We start from the raw sequence: 20364 nt of genomic DNA on the forward strand, positions 1-20364 counted from the left end.
CATGGGATGATTATTGAATGACCGGATAGTTTCACTGCTGGCTGGATAAGAACATAAGAGTGGATCTGTGCATGTGTGTGAACATGTACAAGGCTTAAGATTTTAGTAAAACTGGGCAAATGTAGCACCCTACATCTGCACATCCCCAAGCACACAGAAACTACCACAGAGCAAGAGTATTGCGTTTTCTCATGCCACAGAGCTGGAAATAAGAGTTGTCTCCCACTTGCAAACAGAATATGTGCAGACCCCTGTTGTTTTTTCTTTTTTAAAAAGTAGTTAATCTAGCCTCTCCTTCTGTGCTAACACAGGAAGCAGGCAAGCTCCATGTCCCATCCTCTTCTTTGCCTTTCCCTATTTCTGCTGGACACGCCAATGTCAGTGCTCTTGATAGGGTTCCCTTTCTCTTGGAGCAAAAGGAACATGAGGATTTGCTTGTTTTAAGTAAGCCTGTCCCCATTTTTACTTTGTGGTATACAATCCTATAGCTGTTGCAGTTTGGCGTCAGTAACAGCTATGACGGGAACTACTATATTAGACTCCTGATGTAGCTTTTAAGGACCCTGTATGTTCCACATGTTCCTATAAGGTTTTGGATGATAGCCCTTCCTATATTGTCTCCTACTCCTAAGATGCTTCTCCCATTTGGCTGAATTAAACACACCAACAGGGCACATCAGTTCAGTCTAATGGCTTGCTGATGCTCTTAACTTTAATCTAATACTGACCTCTCAACCTACAGCCATAAGCCAATTAGCCTCTTTTTTATACCATACCAAATCTCTTTCTGATGAAGTTGTGCTTTCAAATGAATGCATGCTAGTGACAGAAATGTAATTATACTGCTTAGCAGCAAGCTAGCCCTGTCTGCTTGCAGGGGGTTTAAGGTCAGAAAGCATCTCTAACATACTGAAACAATTTAAAGGAGATTTTTTTTTTCCCAGTGTGTTCTCTCTGGTTTCCTTTCTTCACTCTCCAGTACTTAATATGTGTGCATATAAAGGCTATTTGGCCACAACTTTTAAAACTGAGGTCCTGAGCTTTCAAATGAGTTACTTGCCAATACCTCTCTGAAGCAGAAGACAGACACCCAGCTCCCATATGCTTCTGCAGAATCCCCAGAGCTTGGCCCTGTAGATCCACACTTAAGTAAATGTGAGCTGAGTTTCCAAAGTTATTGAGCAAACACATCTTCCATCACTCCAGAGAAATTTTTGGCTGATTTTTAAAATGTTTTTGACATTTTTGACAATCTGGTAGATAGTATGGAAAACAATGGCAGTTTTTCTTAGCTTCTTTGTATCCACTGTAAAATTCCACTGGAATTCATTAGTATGTTTGTGCTTAACCACTATTTATTTATGAAGAAATGGCTGGATTTGTTATAAATAAAACTACCATAATTATCATTAGGGACAGCTCTCCAGGTCTTACAGAAGATAATCCTCTCTAAGCCATGCAGGAGGTACATGGAGGTATTTACATTTAACTGCATATATCATCCTTTGATAGACTTTTCTTTAGATAGCAAGGCATGGAACACACTGCCTGGTTGGCTCTTCCCATGTATTTCTCCCACAACGGCTGTGGGTTTGTTAAATGAGAAGTTCCCATTTCTTTTAGACCAACAGTGCTAACTTCATTAGTACAGATGCATACTCTCTATCCAGAAAGCAGAATGTAACTGAAGAATTACAGTATGCTTTTCCTGAGACAGTCACAGATGTGCCTGTTTTTTTGCATCAGCCCTATCAGTAAGTCCTTTTGCTTTGCATCTCTGATGTTATTTCAGCTATCAATAAATACATGACACCATTTACAAACCGAACTGAAAAATAGAAGGAAATCTATACTTTGCCTGCTACTTTTATTGTCCAGTTTTTCCATCGTTTAATATTCCCTTAGGTACAATACACTTTTACATCATATTGTGGCTATATGTTCTCCCCAGAGACCTCCAACAGGAATAGTATATCTGAAGAAAAAGGCATGGGGCAAAAGCAGAGGGATTGCAAAAACACTCCCACCACCACTGAGTTTCTGGTCAGTCCCTGAACAGGGGACAAAATGCAGGAAAAGGAATGAAAGGAGCAATGGGAGCAACAAGTGGACACTGGGGGAAGGAAGACTGCCAGTTCTCAACTGATATAAAGCAATTCCCTCAATCCTGCCTTCACAAGACAGATACCAGATCTTAAACCTGTCACTGGTCCAGGTCTAAATACCATCTATTTTGCAAAAGGCAAATGGAAAAGAAAAAAAAAAAAAAATCTCTTTTTTAAACAGCAGCTGTTAGGAAGCTGCTTAAGGTTGTGGAAAGTTAAATGCAATTCTTTTGCAGATAGCTTAACAGGGAAACTGCAGGCAAAATAGAGACAAGGAGCAGCTCCTGCATATTTATATACACACCCATACTCAGAGCTACCCAGGCTCAAGTGAGACAGCTCCTCAGCTCAAGCACCCTGTTGCAGCAACACTAGTAGAACCATGAAAATTTATTTCAGCTGATGATTCCTCCCTGAGACTTTTAAGGCCAGAAGGAACAAAAACAATCACCCACTGGTTCTAATTTCCTGCTAAAAAAGAGGCCATAAATACTAGCAAGGGACTCCACACAACGGCTGGTTAAACTAGTTTTGGTTTCTACCTTCCAGGAAAACAGCCAGTCTAGATTTGATGCCTGAGTGATGAAATCCATTATATCCCTGAATAAACAGTTCACTGAAACACAGAGCGAAAGATAATTTGACATGCAGACTTATACCGAAAGACATGTCATTTATTAATCACCTCCTGAATATCATTCCCATTTGCATTGCACAGATTGCTTAATTCCCTACAGATATTAAGTTCCTTACACTACAGGGATGTTGCTGTACTCAAAACAATCCTGAGTCAATTTAAAAGTTTGCCTAAACTCAGGAGTCCTAGGGAAGGACACTAGATGTGGATATTTGCAAAGTAGCCTTTTGACCTGTTGTCCCTATTAGAGATTCCCCAGAGCAGGATTACTGGCCAGGTGTTCTGGCCACAAAAACTTTTAAAAAAATAATTGCATTCTGCCCTTTAAATTCCCCTTAAAAATTACCTCCTTGAGCATAACACCTATTACATTTTATTCCAGAGGTATTTACATTTTAATTGAGGTCAAAATGGTCCTGTACAGAAAGAGCATGTTAGGATCTTGGCATCAATCATTGAGGATGTTTGCAATTTAGAAATTAATTGGTTAAATAAATAAGATTACATCAACTCCTTCCTGTAGTGTAAGATAATTTACACCTATTAAGGACCAGGAATTGTCAAAGTTTTTCAAATGTATTACACATAAAGGAGGGTGCTGTACTTTTATGCCTTCTGTTTCCGCAGATTTCTGACTATTATCTGTGAAGTAGCAAAACAACCCTAGAATTTTAGTGGAACTGGAGTTATACATTTGTTACGAATTATTAGCATCTCACCGCTGGTCACCCAGAGAACGAGCTGGCACAGTGTTTGATTTTCATGGTCAGAAATTTTAAAATAAATAAGTTATCTCATTGTCACAGCTGGAGAAGGAGAGGAGATTAGCTGCAGTCTCTCCCAGTGCTGAACATGGTGAACAGCTGGCTCCAGGGTTCATCTACTTCATTCTCATGCAAGACCAGAGCAGACTAAATAGCTGCAAAACAGGGGCCTTAAAAAAACAAGGGCCACTTCTCTAGATGTTGCATCCCCGTACCCTTCTCTCAAGTCACACATGCCAAAATGGAGGACAGAGTGGTTCCAACCATTAGCTGGCAAAAGGGCTGTCTGACAAGCCACAGCTCACGATGAGTGCCCAAAGAACAAGTAACATCTTTTCAAACACCAGTGCTTTTTCTGAGCATGAGTTTTAGAAGGGTTTAAGATTTTTACATTTGGGAAACTAAGGGAAAGTTCCCCCAATGCAAACACTAGCACAGAAAGTTTTTGGATTTAGGAACAAAAGGCCCTTTGGCTCAAGGTCAGTAAAAGTGGAAGTACCATTTCTACCACTTCGCTGTCCCAGACACCTTGCAAAACAGGTGATTATAACACCAACAGTCCTAAATAAACTAACTGGTTTTAACCCTGCCCAACACTGATTCTAGTTATTGTCCCAAATGAAGAGCTACATCACTGTGCACCATCACCCTGTTCTGCTCCATGGGAAAAGGAATTTCAGAGCAGGAAGTCCAAATAAACACACATATACTTCTTGGGCCAAAGTACCCTGAGATAACACTCTAAACCGTAGCAATTGGTTAGCTCTGCTGCAGTCAAACTACTCCCTGCAAAAATACTCTGGATGTTAGAATCATCAAGCAAGTGTGTGCCTTCTGGGCTCTAACAGTTCAGAAATACCCATAATATTCTGTCATTTCCCCTGCACAACTACCCTAGCCTTTCCTCATCAAGATGAGACTGTCTCCTGCGGCTGGCATCAGGGTCTCAGAGCTTCCCAGGCAGCTCTCTCCTCGCATAGATGGGCACAACTCCCATGTGGAACGGATCAGACCTGGAGGGGTGCAGGTGATTCCACACAAAATGGGCGCTTTGGCACTAATCAACCAAGCTGAGTCTAGAAGGGCACAATTGCAAGATCACCCCCAAAGCATCAGTGAGAACACGGCACACTAAAAGCGGTGCAGCAAAATACCCGAACCTCCTATTCCCAAGCCCTCTGTTAAACTAGGAGAATTTCAGGTCACCAAAACACAGGTGTCTAGTGCTATCTGAGATGTTCTCGGGCTCCAGCTGCCACCCAAGAAGGGACTGCTCCCCCATAGATCCCATGTCATATTGCCAACCTCATGCAATTATCTCAGACACTGTCTGACATCTAAAACACTGGCAGAGGTGACATTTGCAATCAGAGTTGCTTCCCTGCTATGCTCCTCAGATACTATTGTTCTACGTGTGTTCACTTTTTGAAAGCTTAGCAGATGATTGAAAAATGCCTTCCACGCTCTTTAGTCTCAAAGTGAGTTTGTCCTGCAGAATTTCCAGGGAAACATCAGTATTCAACAAGCCCCTCTTGCTGCTGGCCAAGTGCTCTCTGCAGTCGCTGGCAGGATGACCCTTCCTGAACACATCTGATCAGTGCCATGTATTGGCTGTTCTGTGGTTGCTCTACGCAATTCTACCATCTTTATGCAGCTGATAAAGGCTATGAAGCATGCAAAAATGGAAGCAGAAGGGCACACAGCAAAGCAGACAATTGGCTCATGCCCTGTCTTTTTTTCCTGCCTATCTACCATCAATACCCTACACACCTTCTCCTCTGCTTGTGAAGACAGGCACTCTCCTGTGTGCTTCCATGCAGCTCAGAATCAGTTAGGCAAGCTAATGAATAGCAATGCAGCTGGCACTGTGCAAGAAGTACTCTAACCCTCCCTCTGCCCTCCAGGTATCTCTGCTTGGAGAAGATGATACAAACTGTAGCTCTCCTCCTGGGCTCACCAGGCTGCCAACAGGCAGTTGTGATGAGGGCAGTTTCCCTAGGGTACGAAGACATTTTGATCCCTTTGCTTTCCCTCCTGCCTCCTCTGCCTGCCTACGGCTGCCATCCCTGCCTGTGCAGCCACAGCCTGGACAGCAGATCAGCAGTGTGGGTGCTGGCAGGTGGAGGGGGCAAAACCAGTTTGCTACAGTGCTGGAAACAGGTTCTGTTGGCCCCACAATTAACTACCGAGTTTCTGCCTTTTGTAGGAGCAGTCAGGATCACACTTTCAATCCATCCCACAGGGCAGGAACAGGAAAACTCTGTACTTGTACTGCTCAGGGTGAACAAAAAGAAATACCAGCCCAGAAATGTCTATCACCTGCCATACCAAATATGACATGGCTAACACTGCTTTCACCAGGGCTCTTGATATCTATATAATTTAAGTCTTTTGTTACAGCTGCAGCACAGAATTAAACAAAAATGGGCTTTAAACCCATGAATACTTTCAACCTTTTTGGACTTAAAATTGAAAAAAATTATCCAAAAATTCTGAGAGTTTGCCGCTGTGGAGTCTTTTGGGAGTTTTGGTTCCCATTCCCCCGGGTGACCCAGAGGTCATACTGTATCCCACCCTCTGCTTCCAACCCAGTGCAATGTATCTTTAATATGGCATCACAAGACAGAGCTTGGGATACACAAACTGTCTGTGAGCCTGAACTAAACATAGGAATGGGACATACAACACAAACAACAACTCTCTCCAGTTCCACAAGGAACCTAACAGATTTTTTTTGTCAAAACGTGTCAGGTCATAGGTGAAGCTCTGAGTGGAAAGTTGAACCTTTCCCTCATGTAAAGCCCAATCTTTCAAAAACAGTGAAGTCCCAGACAACCTTAGTTTTTGCACTGAAAAACAAAACTTGCTCAGAGATTCCTCCTTTGTAACTCGTCTTTTGTTCAGTGCAGCCGCGCTGCCAGCAGTGTGAAGCAGAAGCCTACCTGCACATGTGATTATTTCAGTTTCCTCCATATGCATAGGTACAGATTCTGATCGCTTTAAAGTGGTGCCAAAGACAGTAATCTCTGATAGCACTAAGAGTCAGGACTGATAACAGGCAAGTTTAAGCACTACTTGTGTGATAATTACACAGTTGTCAAAAATATGTAAGTTGGCAGCATGCAGAAAATACAAAGTTTGGAATACATTGGGAAAGCAAAGACAACCTTCTGCCATAGTCCATCTTACAGTTGAGCTCTGAGTAGTTCCCTAGGGAGCTGTCTTACCAGGCACCAAACAAGCACTTTTCAGAGAGCATCTATTCCCAAGCCTCCTGTCTTCAAAAGTGATTGACACGATCTGCAATCACGTGTAACTGGGAGGTTTTTCCCACTATCCACCATAGCATCAACAGAAACCCCTTCACTGCACACACCAAAGAAGTACATCCAGAAGCTGTGGTGAAGATGTCTGCTACAGTTTCATGGCTAATCCCATCTCTTGCTTGTGTCTTGCTGGTCTTGATCCACCAAGGCACCACCAGCACTTGTGCTGGCCTTTAAGCTTGTGAGAATCAAAGGGAACCCTGAAAAGTTCTTTAAATGGATAAGATCACCAAGATCAAGAGGCAAGACCCCTTCCTTTCCACACAGAGTCTGGCCTCTCACATGGGTATGATAAACTACACATAGAAGTTGAATATTCACTACTGAAAACACTCAGTAGGTTAAACAGTTGCCATGAAGTGCTGCTGGGGATTTTATCAATGATCTCTGTCTTAAAAAACACATCCTCATGCCTTTTGAATTGTTCTTTTTCCTGCTGATCCATGAAAGACAGAAGAAACATCTCATGTTTAAAATACAGTCCTTTTGCTGGTGTGTACAGACAGTGCCTAAGATATCAAATGCATGAGATCATTAGTCATCAGACTGGCCTGTTACCACGCACAGGCCCACACTGACTATTCAAATGGATTTTCAAAGGAAGACTCTAGTTGATGGTCAGAAATCCTTAACGGCCGCAGAATTCAAACTGAGGACTTACAGAAAAGGAGCAAACACTCACCATGAGGTTGCAATTCCATAGGGATATCATGGACACTCACTATCACACAAACAATCACTAATGGTTTGTCACCATGGAATTTCTTGATATTTCATTGTCACATATGTATTTATTGTAGTATCAGGCCAAAACATGGTTGCCTGAACTCTCCTGTTTATACACTAAGAAAAAAAAATACTGCTACCCTTCTTCCTGTGTTATTAAAATTACTTGTGTCCTACAGCACAAGACGTAGAAGTCACAGTATCTAACAGTCACCGAATAAACCTGTTGAAAATGATCAGTGGAGCGTGCAGAGGGACTCTAACATTTGTCCTGATTTACTCGCACACCTTGTTAGCTGCCTGAAAAGAACTCTCTTTCCCCTCCTCCTTGTAACTAATCAAATATTTGTAGTGTTCACTTGCAAATAAGTGCATAGAAGTAAAAGAATGTACTTGATAATCTTATCTAAATGCTCCAGCCAAACTTGAGCATTTTTAAAGACGTAACAGGAATTAAAATATAAATTTTCTTCCTTGATTTTCCCTGCATATACAATTTTGCTATATGCTTACAAAGTTAGGAGAAAGTGCAAAACTGTAATAATAGGACTACAATATCCAGAGCTGGATATTCTGAACATGTTAAAATAATCTCCAAGCAAACAACCCTGAAAAAACGAGAGAGGGAAATCCATACTTACCTGAACGTGATCTGTCCAATTCTCCTGAGTCATGGTTTTCTGAAAAGACAAAATTACTTCTGAGCCATCTTAGAAAAGGGAGAATGCTACATACAGCAAGCTGAAATTTAACACACCGTCTTACACACTGGCATCAACTGTGATTGAGGAATGCATTCTGGAGCACACGGGAAACCTCTGCTTCTCTTATGTCACCAGCTGAGGCATGGCAGAAAACCACAGCTTAGATGAAGTAATTCAGACAACTGCTACACTACAGCACATAAGACCAAAAAATTAATACGCAATCAAAATACACAGGCAATGGCAGGCCCTTACTGAGCAGTAGTCTGCACTCTCATTATTAGCCGGAGCTGGGTCCTGGGCTCGTTTGCAGAAAACTAATCACCTTAACAACATGCTGTAAAGCGCAGCAGCATTTCTGAATGCCCCAAAGCTCGCATGGTGCTCTTGCAATGACAGAGATATCGCTGAGCAAAGCTGAAACAGGCCATGGCCTGGTGGAACACATGGATCACTGCTGTTGCCTTTACCTCAGATTTGCAATATATCCATAGACTGTTCACCTCGACAGCTAGCGCAGCAGAGAGCCAACCCCATAGGCTCCAGTAAAGGAAGTAATCTCAGGGATTATCTGCAAGGCTGAGCCTTCAGAACAGCAAAAATACTTTTCTCAACAGCCAAGTCATGAAAAATCCTCTGGAATCATGAGGTCTGGGGAAGGAAACTGATAAGTTAACATCCCCATTCCAATGTAGCTCAGAGCAACCTTGGGGAGAAACTCAGGATGGGACCTGCTCTCCACTCTGCCAAGAACACAGGCTGCGTGAGACTGATCAGCCACCGAGGCCTGAGCCTCACCCCCACTTCTGGCAGAGGTAACAATGATTACTAGTGCCACTTTTATGGAAAGGTACAAGAGCAAACAGGGAGTAAGAGCCTCAAAGAAAACATCTTTGAGATACACAAGCATGTAATTTAAATACTAGTGAGCTAAAGGAGCCATTTAACCAGACCTCATACACAGCTGAGAATGGTAAACAGAGAACACCAAAGAGCTCTCAGAAGAAGGAACTGTGTCCAGAAACAGCTGCCAAATGTACCTTAATGGAAGTAACTGGCCAGCTTGGATACTTTAAATCAAGCAAATACTCCAAACCAAAGGAAATGGAAGGCCAGAGAGAGCAGAACACCAGATCAAGAATCCATTCCACTCTGCTAAATAAATACACCTGGATAAATGCTTTTCTACTCTCTCACTACAGATGACCAAGCTCTCTAGAATGATGTCATCCAACATTAAAGCTTTGAGATGCAGGACGTTGAAATGCTTGATCCTCCCTCCTCTTCTGTCAGTGGATCTGGCAGGCAGCAAAGACAGATCAGAGCCTTCACTGATGGATCAGGAGGTCTTGGAAGCAGAACTGGCAGTACCAGAATGGCGTCATCAGATCACCACCACTCAACCCTATCTTCACATTCAAAGTACTGGGGGGTGGGGGATCAGAAAAAATGCATGCATCTGCCTTCTTCTGTCAGAACATCAAATGAATCCTCTTTTGATCAAAAGAACAGGCATTTCTGGAGGAGGTGTCTCATTTCCTGAAAACTGGCTCTCTGAAGACTGGATCAATAGTACCGTAGGAACATCTGAACAACCTGTTGGGCTCTGTTAAAACTCTGTTAAAAAAGCCTCTTGTATCTACAAGAAGAAAGTCTTCTATGAACTGCAGATGAAACACCACTCCATGTTTGGCAAATACAGCTTGATAATTCAAAATTCAAGAAATGGAAACATTTCGCTACGATATGCAGTCTCTTGTGGTCCTTGCCCTTCACAGTCCAATCGATATACCTGGATACAAGAAGTGCAAGCTGTTTTTTCCAGAAAAGGCAGAACAAAAACTTACTCTCAGCTAGTACAATCTGTCTCCAGGCACAGGATAATGATGAATGCCAGACCATCAAGAGAAGCACCAAAACTGCCCTGTTGACAAGAAGACAAATGTGCTCCCCAATGCAGTGAGCTCAAGAGCATCCAAAGGGCAGTGACTTGGCTCAGTACACTCATGAGTGGGGAGGACAAACCATAGTCAAGTAATTCTGCAGACAGTCAACCTCCAAGCTGCCTCCTAGAAACCTGCTCCTTAGAAAGAATTAATAGCATCTTCTAATTTCTACAAGCACTCAGTGCCAGGACAAGTACCAGCGTATTTGGAAAGAGAATTTGGAGGCTGGACAAAAGTAAAGTTAGTTCAAATAGTGGTTCAGGAGCTGAAAGTACTACCATTTTGCTCAGCAGTAACAAGGCTGTTAGCACAAAAAAGCTTCTGTGGCAGGTTTGGGCCATACCTATCACAGCCAGGCCACAAGTACCAAAGCAAAGTGCCTACAAAGAACCCAGCAATGCAGCATGCCTAAAACCTTGTGTTCTTAAAAAAAAAAACCCCAAAAAACCAACACCCCACCCCCAACTCTTCAGCCAGTATGCTCCTGCTTATTTGAGATGGCTGAGAGAAACTGAACATATGGAGAGCACACCCTGACCTACCTACATGTGTCTCAGATCACTGCGGAGGATGCTGAGGTGAACAAGCATCCAGCTCTAAGCAATCATGACACCCAATCATTAGAATATCAATGGACACACAAACTATTCACTCACAGAAAAAACAGGTCCAATGGCAGATCCAATGCATTTCTATGCAATAATAATCACAAGGAACACTTGCTCGTATACTATCAATACATTTCAATCATGTTATTAAAAATGTAAAATAAACAAAAAGCCTCATTCACACCCATGCCACGCAATACAGAAACGTACCTCAACAAACCTCTTGTAAAAGAGGTAATTCAGAGTTCTCAAGTGCCGCTGATTTATGACATTAGGGCAGAGAGCTAAAAGAAGGAAAAAGACATTTAAGTATACAACATAGCTGAACTTCCTTGAAGTTTTACTGTCTAGACATTACATTTTTCCTTCCCCAATTTCAAACTTGCTATGTTGAAGGCAGGATGCCATCACACTTGGAACAATGACGGACAGACACACGCATTGTCAGCTTATCTAAACTATAAACTGTTATTTACACTTTCAACCATGGTTAGCAATGCTAATCTTCGCTACTGATATCTCTTATTCTACTACACTTGAATGATAAGATCCACTTGCTGGTTCAATATGCTTCCCAGTCAATGACTTCACACCTTTAATTAGGTAGCATCATCATACAGGCACCACCTCTAGTTTCTAGAGGCTGCATTCTTTTTGATTTAATTGGAACCTGTGCTGTTAATTCATTGAAGCAGTTTTGAACATGTTACTCAGGATGTAAACTTGTGGCTAAAGTTTATCGGATAAAATATACATCCATGAAAGAAACTCTATATCCATACAAAGAGGGAGGTGACTATTTTTTTGCTGAGCTAGCAAGCAACAATTGTTGTTATTATTTTTATTACTGTCATCTTCATTAGATATGCCTCATTACAACTGCAAAAAACAAGACCTTCACATAGCACCCTGTTTTGAAATCCAGTGCAATGAGAGATAAATGCAGAAGATAAAATACATTAACTAGGATTAGCATACGTATCTGTCAGTTCTTGCTAGATGCTGGTATGCATATACAGGGAGAGATTTAACCAAAGCCTTCACTGGGGTTTCAGTGGCTAAAACCATCTCGCTGGTAGTCAGAAGGAGCAGGACCAGCAATCAGAAACAGTAACAGAAAACAGTAAAGTGAAAATTCTCTGCAGCCTCCTTTGAATCAGCATACACTGGGAGAAACCAGTGTTACCAACTCAAAAGGGCCTCAGACCTTAGCACTCTCCGTGCCCCACATATGGCATGCCCAATGATTAAAAACTGAGAGAATGAAGAAAGATGTCTAAATACCAGACTTGGCATCAGAGGGATATGAATTGCTGTACCACTGGTTACTGCAGCTTCTCAGAGTCTCTTGAAGCATCACTTCATAACATCTCAAACAGAAATGTTTAAAGCTGCTATTTTTAAGTTAATCTTCCACAGCATGACAACATATCCTTGCCCTCAAAGGATCTGAGGAAATTATTGCAATTGTCCCGCAGGATGTTATCCAGTAAATATGGTGATCTTTCCTCCGGATATTATCCCAATATCTGTAGGAAAGATCATCAGCTCATGGAAAGCAACACCCTTTAAAGAAGGCAAGATCAACATCAAAATTTAATAATATCACCACGTAACGTAAAGATTTCAAAGCACTTCAGAAAGAAACACAGCATGGCTGCTCTAGGTCACCAAAAAGATCCATTGAACGTTTTCTGTGATCTTCTAGAGGAAATATCCAAAGCACAGGACTTTGCAGAACTGAGGGATTTTAAGTGCCCAGCTATCTGTGCAGAAAGTAGGACAGAGGAACACAGATGGACTGAAACATTTCTGAACGCACTAGTGACATTTTCTGTTCTGATAGAGCAAAGGAACTGGGTTTGGATCCAGTTTTCTATATTTTATTACAAAAAACAGAGGACTAAACACAAACATGAGGATGAAAGGTAACTTGGTAAGAGATAATGAAATGAAGAGTTCAAAGCTCTAAGGAAAGGAAGAACAGCAAAATAAAACCAACAGAATGGACTTCAGTAAACTCAGAGGACTGGCAGGTAAGATTTCACCTGAAAATAATTTATAAGGGGAAAAGGAGTTAAGAAGAGGTGGCAATGGAAAAACTGGCAGTGAAGTAAGAGACTAACTGCTAAATCGAAGCTTTTATTGATCTCAAACACAAGAAATTAGAAGAACATGGAAACTGGATCACACACATACAAAAGGACAGCACAAACACATAAAATCAGAAAGCCCAAAGTAAAATGTGAGATGCATCTACCAAAAGCAATAAAGGCAAAAGAAATTCCAGGTAGCCTTTTAGAGAAAAAAAACAACCAAACCGCAACAAAAGTCTAATGGCAAGGCTAGAGAAACCCACAATATACACTTATTTCATTCATATAACATCGGTAAGATGTGTCTACTGGGGACATGGTGCAATTTATTTTTAAGTGTGGTATGTGGCTACCACTCCTGGGTGATACACGATGCCTCCTGCCCTGGGATGGGGACCCAATCCTCTCTTTACACTGCACTGAAAGCCTGACTTCCATTCACAATGAGACTCCTTCACCCTGTTCTGGCAAAACAGAAGGTCCAGATAAAGCATACTTTGTTTGGGGACAAAGTAAAGGAGCCTTTTTAAAATAAAATCAAGGTACCTTAAATGCTAGAGGCTTTTACCCTGGTATTGCTAAGGATTGCCAGGGAATCTGATGAGAAGTGAGCTGTGCATTAATGTCTCAGTGTATTATGAGATTAGTCCCTAAGTGCGACTTAGTGGAGGGTAGGGCTGGACTCAAGAAAACCTCTTTTTGTTGTAGCCTGATGCATTAGTGTCTCTCATAAAATGCTCTGTGCCACTACAGATCAGGGTCAGCAGTCCTCAGAAAGGAAGGTGAAACAGCAGAAGCACCAGACTAGCCCCAAACCCCTGAGCTACCTACTAGCTTTGAAGCTGCCTGGAGCACTAGCTGACTGGAGGAGAACAGAGAGCATAGCACAAGGGGTCTGATCAACGCCTAAAGGAAAAAATGCTCCGGTGTGGTCTTTAGACACGTATCTGGGTACAATGAATTCATGTGCAGAACTGCAAGGGTGGTGTCAGTTTTTCCAATGAAAAGCTTGGAGCTGCTGGCCAGCTTGTCTTGGGTCTAGAGCAGATCATATTCTACTGCCTGTACTTCAGTAAACAAAAATGTAGCTGAGAAGGTAAGGGCCCAGAGAGGACCCTGGCATGTTCAATCCCCTTCTCCTTCAGCACCTTGACTCTGCAGCCACTGCAACCTCAGAGTGGATGGCTCCTATCTTCTGACACCTAAGCCTAGAGGTTCTTCTCAGTCACAGTGCTATATAAAGATGTGCTGGTATTTAACATGAGAGCTAAAAAACTCTGAAGGAAAGTCAGCGTGGAATTAGGGGTGAAACAACCCTTGTAAAGCAAATGTAAAGGAAAGGAATAACCTTCTGCTCTGTTTTAATGAGGAAAAGGTAAAAACATTTGAAATTTCCTCCTTCCAAAGGCACTCCTGTAGTTATAACAGCCATTCCTCTCTCTCTAACACAGCACCTTTTGGAAGTGCCTTCTGTAGACTCCCGCGAGTCCCTGGTGGAGCTCTCCCTGGTGACTGCTCCGCAATGCGCTCGCCGATCTGGCAGACCTGATGAAGTCCGAGGACAGTTGTGACTTACCTGAGCAGATGCCCAGACTGCTGAGCAGCCCTCGTCTGCCCTCTACTGCCCCAACACTGACGGAGTGATAACGCTTTATCTCGCAAATCAGTTCTGGGGCTTAATAAGGAAGATTCACACCAAATTGAAATTAAAAGTTAAACCAAAAGGATAACCTGGTGGTCAAACGTAGAGAAACATTTCTCTTAGTTTATGCTAAAAAAAAACTTTTTAAAGACTATGGTAAAAACATGTTCATAGCATTCAAAACTTAAGGTGCTCAGCTAATTTATTACACTGCTACAGGACAATGGTAACTGTAAACTGTGCCTTCAACTACCATCTCTTTTCTACCTATTTTCTGCTTTATTGTTGTATAGGCACTAAGGCCCAATATATGAGGACAGTTGTACTTTTCAAAGTGGTATCATTTCTACCTCATACCCAATGAATTTTCAATGAAAAACGCCACTGAACTCTCTGTGGTGTACTGGCTGTGCAAAACCACAACAGAAAATACTCAACCATTTCAAACCTAGGTAGGGCCTGTTCCCTCATCTCTGAGAGCTGTGTTGACTGAAACTTGCATTTGTAAATCTAAGTCAATCTCACAGGGTCTCCAAAGAGTAATAAGTAATTAGCCCGCAAAAGCTACAGGCTTGTTAAGCCAGAGCATACTGACCCATGTGTGAGAAAAGACTCTATAAAACTCAATTCCCTCAATCACGTACTATTTCTGACCAACTTCTTCCTTCCCCAATAAAGCTAATTAAATGGAATCCACACACAGTTTATTGGGACTCGCAGAAAATCTTCCACTTACCATGCAGTGTTTTGTGTGTTAAGAGGAATACTGGAACACAGTTCAGAAAAAGAAAGCACTAATCTAAGATGATGGCGCTTTTTTTTTGCCTGAGGTCCCAGATCTTTTTTATATTGGGCCACCTCCTTTCTGGCTCTGAAATTTAAGACTGGCAGTTTCAAGGAGTGTTTCAAATCTCCATGGCTGATCAACACCTAAGTTTTGCTTAGCAGTCAGTGAAATTTACTGTGAGTGGGTACGAGTGAGCTTGGGTAGTGAAATATGAAAGTAGATTTGGAACTGCAAGAACTGAGTCATATACAAGTTTGCCTTCTCATACCAAAAAACCCTGTCCTCCTCCAGCCTTTCTCACCAAAAGCCACTTCCCTCTTCTGCTGCTGCTCTCAGCCTCTTTCAGCGAGTAGGAGTCATGAGTGAAGAGGAGATAGAAAGCAGCAGAAGACTGCGGCATCAAACAAGCCCACAATCAGGTTAGGTAACAAGAACTGTGAGTTTTACCTCACTGCTGGCTTTTGGTGGAACTGCTCAGAACAAGAGAAATGAGGGTTTTTTAAATCTGTATGTTTTACCTAGCCTGCTTCCTTTTTGTACACTCTTTCCCCACAGTCAGATTTACTTCCACTAAAGAATGGAGAAAGAACACCCAGAAATTCAGAGGAAGGGAGGGGAAAGAGGTGGGAGGAAGAGGAAAGCCATGTTATTCCAGCTGCCACCATTTCCCAATTCAGTTCAAGCAGGACCAACACTAAGGCAGAATTTCCTCTGTAGGCATTCATCCCCTTCCAAAGCATTTCAAAGAAGACTAAGATGGCCACAGTTTAGCAAAGTGTGAAGTCCTGCTCTGAATTACATGTGGTATTATGAAAAAAAAAAAACATTTACTTTCATATATTGGACTATGAGAGTCATCCAGCACTGGTTTTAGCCACCCCAAATCTGGCATCTTGTCTAAATCAGTAGCCCACATCCCCCCTCACATCAACAGAGGTGGACAGCCCTCTCTAGCAAGTGACTTATCTTGCACTGTAGACACTGCAGTTTGCACAGGATAGATTACTCTCTGGAAGCATAGGCAGGAATGGGATCTGCATCTACATCAAAGAACCTCCTCATCAGTGAATGTGTTGTGGAGGACCAGCAAGATTTGGCCATTATTATCGGCAGCTACAACATCTGAAACACCATCACGAGGCTGAGGCACACTACCACCCCACAGAGAGCACCTGAGATCAACAGCTACATGCTCCTCTCCTAGATTATTTTTTTTTAAATTTCTCAGGATTTTGCATGTGAACAATTATGTAATTTCACCTCTACAGTTAATATCATACCCTTGGTGGATATTTCATAAGAAAAAGGGAACAACTCAATTCTCTTTACAGATCATAAAAGCCAACCTTGCAAAGGAGGAAAAATTACTGAAGACTAGTAAACTCCTGGGAAGGTTTTAGATTTTAAATAAATCACCCCCTATATGTCTCAGCTTTCACACCAATGTGCTAAGTTTATGTTTACTTATCCTCCAATGAGGGTTCGTAAGGATTATCTAACTTTTGAATACCAGTCTGAAGATGTGAAGATTAATATGCAATATAGTGTTGCTGCCAGGTGTAATAAGCCCACAATTTGTGGTTAGAAAATGCTTTTCAGTCCAAGAAAAGAGAATTGCGTATCTAGGGCTGCTGATGAAAAGCTTTGCAGGGTAGAACACAATGGTGCCCCTAAAGGTCTCTGACGCAAGGTCCCAAAGAGAAGAAAAAAAGATCAACAGTCCCCGCTAACAACCAAAGCAAAATAAAGTAGATTTTGTTAGATAACTGGTAGTGAAGCAGATCTATTCAGTGATGTAAAATGTGTTACTTCTCTCAGAAGGCTGCAAGAGCCTTAAAATTCCCTACCACCAACCCTAGTTTATGCAAAGAATACAAAGGACTGTGAGGCTCCTGCTTCCCAAGGGTTATCTCTTCCCAGCTGACGGACCCATAACTCAAGAAAACAGATCCCCAAATGAATAATGACTTGCCTCTTATGTGAGTGGAATGGAGTCATAACTCAAAGCTGACCATCATTTGTTTACATAGAGCCATTCTGAGGTCAAGATTTATTTCATATCATGGAAGAAGCAGTCTATCAGTCACAAGCACTGCATTCTTTGACAGCACAAAGTGATAATTCCCATAACTTACCAGCCTTGTTTTTCAATATTATTAATTAAACCCTTAAAGTGCCCATGATAAATTACAGCACAGATTCCTTGCTGAACATGGAAGAAGACAAATTGACTTCATCTGTTCTTTACTGGTGAGATAACTCTACAATATGTTGCAATATCACATACCTGGATCCACGTTAAATCGGTCTAGGAGCCTGAAGACCAGCTTGCTTAGCATTTTGCGGTTAAATTTATCTGGTTTGTACCTGGACAGGCCTTGATATTGTCTATAAGCAAATAAACAAAATCAGAAAGAAACATCCGTGGAATCACCTCAAGTATGTTTCCCAAATAGTAGATATTTGGTACAGGTATTAGGGTTTGCTAGGTGTTACTAAGAACAGTCCGCTACCTTTCCCAAGTTACAGCAAAAAGCCAACAATACAACCACACAAATATCCCAGTCAATGACTGAAGCGAGTCCAGAGGCTTATTTTAAAGAGAGAAAGCAAGCAATTCCCTCTCGTCTTTTTTCAGAACTAACACTGCAACTATTGCATCTACCCTGAGAGTTTGACTGTACTGTTGGCTTTGTGACTGACAGAAGCTATTCTAGTGAGAAGCAATTTATAAATTAAAACACACACGACTATTCCATGAGCACATGAAGGTTAACCACTTGCATCTCTTGTTTTTCTGCCACTTCATCACAGTATTATCTTCCTGCAAAACCTGTACAACCGATACTGAAACTCACCCTTGTCTGCAGCAAAGCACTAGAGTCTGATTGCTACAATGTCCTGGAGGAAGCTTTGATATTGTTACATTGCTAAGATCTACTGCACAGGTTTCATTTTGCACTGCTCTCTCCTGGCAGGAACTGAGCATCTGTCAATAGGAATGATACCTCTGTCTTATGGGCTGAGGCGTTTGAGAATACTCTGGCACAGATACCAGAATTTCCCCTTTCTCTGCTGAAAAGTAAATACATTGCACACCATTACACTGAGAAACAATCTTAGATAGACAACCAGAGAACATACTGTCCTCTGACAGCAAGTTGGCCCCAGCTGTTTAGAAAGTCAACAAGCATTTCTACCTTGTGATGTCTCTGATATTAAAACCAGGTTCACACCACATGTCCAGAATCTGCAAGAGCTTGCTCTGGAGCTCAGGATATTCTCCCACATAATCTTCCACCAAGTTAGTTTTATCTTGGAGCAGTAGTGGCGTACACATCTGGAAGAAGAAATTACATTTAAAGCACTGTGTCCTGCCTTTGATCACCATGTTCCGCAGACTGAGCACTGCAGCACAGAGAAGGCATGGAGGAGGTCCATGACATTGCAGACTGAAACCTGGCAGAGGGCTGTCCCATTCCCTGCTGCTCAGACATGGCGCACAAGTCACAAACCCCGTTTAATCGACCAGTGCTGCCTAAAAGAGTGATGTGACATTTTCAACACAAATATTAGCCAACACAAATGACATGACATTTTCAACACAAATATAAGCAAAGCGTCAAAATAGCAAAAGCACTAAACTCCATCATAGCAATAACCATTTATCAAGAACACAGCTAGAATTTTTTATAACGTGGCTGCAGCTAGAAAAATAGACCAGTAAGCTGCAATGGGGTCTAACAAAATACACTCTGTCACTTCCCTAGATGTAAAGGTACATCAGCAATGCAGGGGTTACTTCTTGGGAACAAAAAAAAGCCTCAAGTGAAAGGCAGCACAACTTGGAGGGCCTTGATGGATCTCCTGCTTAACAAAAGGTGGATCTGATGACAGAGAAGCCTGCAGAGGAAATGACTCACCTTCTCCACATCTTGATCTGGCTGTAATTTTAGCTTAATACTCAGTAAGGCTGCCTAGAAAATACAAAAAAAGCTATGTATTTAGGAGAAAAACACCACAGTGGATAAATGGGCATTATTCCAAAGCGAAGTATATATGCTATTATCCAAATTTTTAATGTGTTAATTATTTCTGTTAAATTTTCAAGTACAAATCATATAAACATTTGGCCTCATACATTCCACTTAGAAATGTGCAAAACCACTCTTGGTAGAGTTGCATATTCTGAGCAGCAGCATACCCTGGAGCAAAAATTAAAGATCATGTTGTCTGGCAGAAAGAAAGAAAGAAAACTGCTTGGCCAAAATCAGCTAATTGATATTTTCTATTGATATAATTGTAAAAAACACCTGACCCACCACACCTTTCTGAGTTAACTTTATCCATCTTGCTGTGCCTTTTAAATTTTGTAAAATGGTTGCATTTTGTGAAAGAAACTCAAGATAAAAGACCCTGAAATCAAGAGGTCTTAGTTTTTATAATTTCTGCATAGCTCCACACAGTCAGAAAGATGGTAAGAACTGTATTTTTCCTTTTTGTGGTATCTACAAATCTTTGATAAGCCGAGACCTGCCATGTTCCCAAATTAACTCTAAATCAGTATCTTCTGCAGATGAGGAAACTCTGCTATGGTGAATGGCAGCAACTCAGACTGTGAGCAGAACTGGTTCAGCCACTGTCTATCCTGTCCCAGTCTGGTGATTACAGAAATGTATTAAGATCTAACTGTGCATTACTTGAGAGGCATATAAACTAATTAGGATTTTAAGAAGTTAATGGTGTCTAATTTCTGTAGTGTGTGAGAATACTTGGATCTCAAATACAGAGTAACCATATAATGGCTTTCTTTAATATAGTGTATTGTTCCAGTAAATACAGTAATAAGAGCAAAGAGCCTTCTAGAGCATTTATGTGTTAGTACTGACATACCTGTGAGCTAGGTAACAAGGATGTTTTACATGAAGTGTCCTTTGAATTACTTTCCAAAGTTAGGCTATATTTTCCAAAATGGTTGTAAACACTGTCTGAAAACATGTCTGACCCTACCGCAGCAAGCATG

At 41.6% G+C, this 20364-nt stretch overlaps 1 protein-coding gene across 20 annotated transcripts in view; it reads right to left on the reverse strand.

The window, feature by feature from the left end:
• The window catches only part of EXD3 (exonuclease 3'-5' domain containing 3), a 297484-nt gene that overhangs the window by 168852 nt on the left and 108268 nt on the right, over positions 1 to 20364 (reverse strand). For all 20 annotated transcript variants that reach the window (XR_005931367.1, XM_041119954.1, XM_041119947.1 and 17 more), the window contains 5 exons: positions 19265 to 19318; positions 18542 to 18681; positions 17629 to 17729; positions 11027 to 11100; positions 8200 to 8238 (listed from right to left, as the gene is read on the reverse strand). Coding sequence is in view for 19 of the 20 variants with exons in the window: in XM_041119954.1 (XP_040975888.1) it covers positions 8200 to 8238; positions 11027 to 11100; positions 17629 to 17729; positions 18542 to 18681; positions 19265 to 19318 (408 nt within the window). In the remaining variant the exon portion in view is untranslated. The remainder of the gene's footprint in view (positions 1 to 8199; positions 8239 to 11026; positions 11101 to 17628; positions 17730 to 18541; positions 18682 to 19264; positions 19319 to 20364) is intronic.

Source organism: Aquila chrysaetos, chromosome 24 (assembly GCF_900496995.4).
Source record: "Aquila chrysaetos chrysaetos chromosome 24, bAquChr1.4, whole genome shotgun sequence".
NCBI classification, from domain to species: domain Eukaryota; kingdom Metazoa; phylum Chordata; class Aves; order Accipitriformes; family Accipitridae; genus Aquila; species Aquila chrysaetos.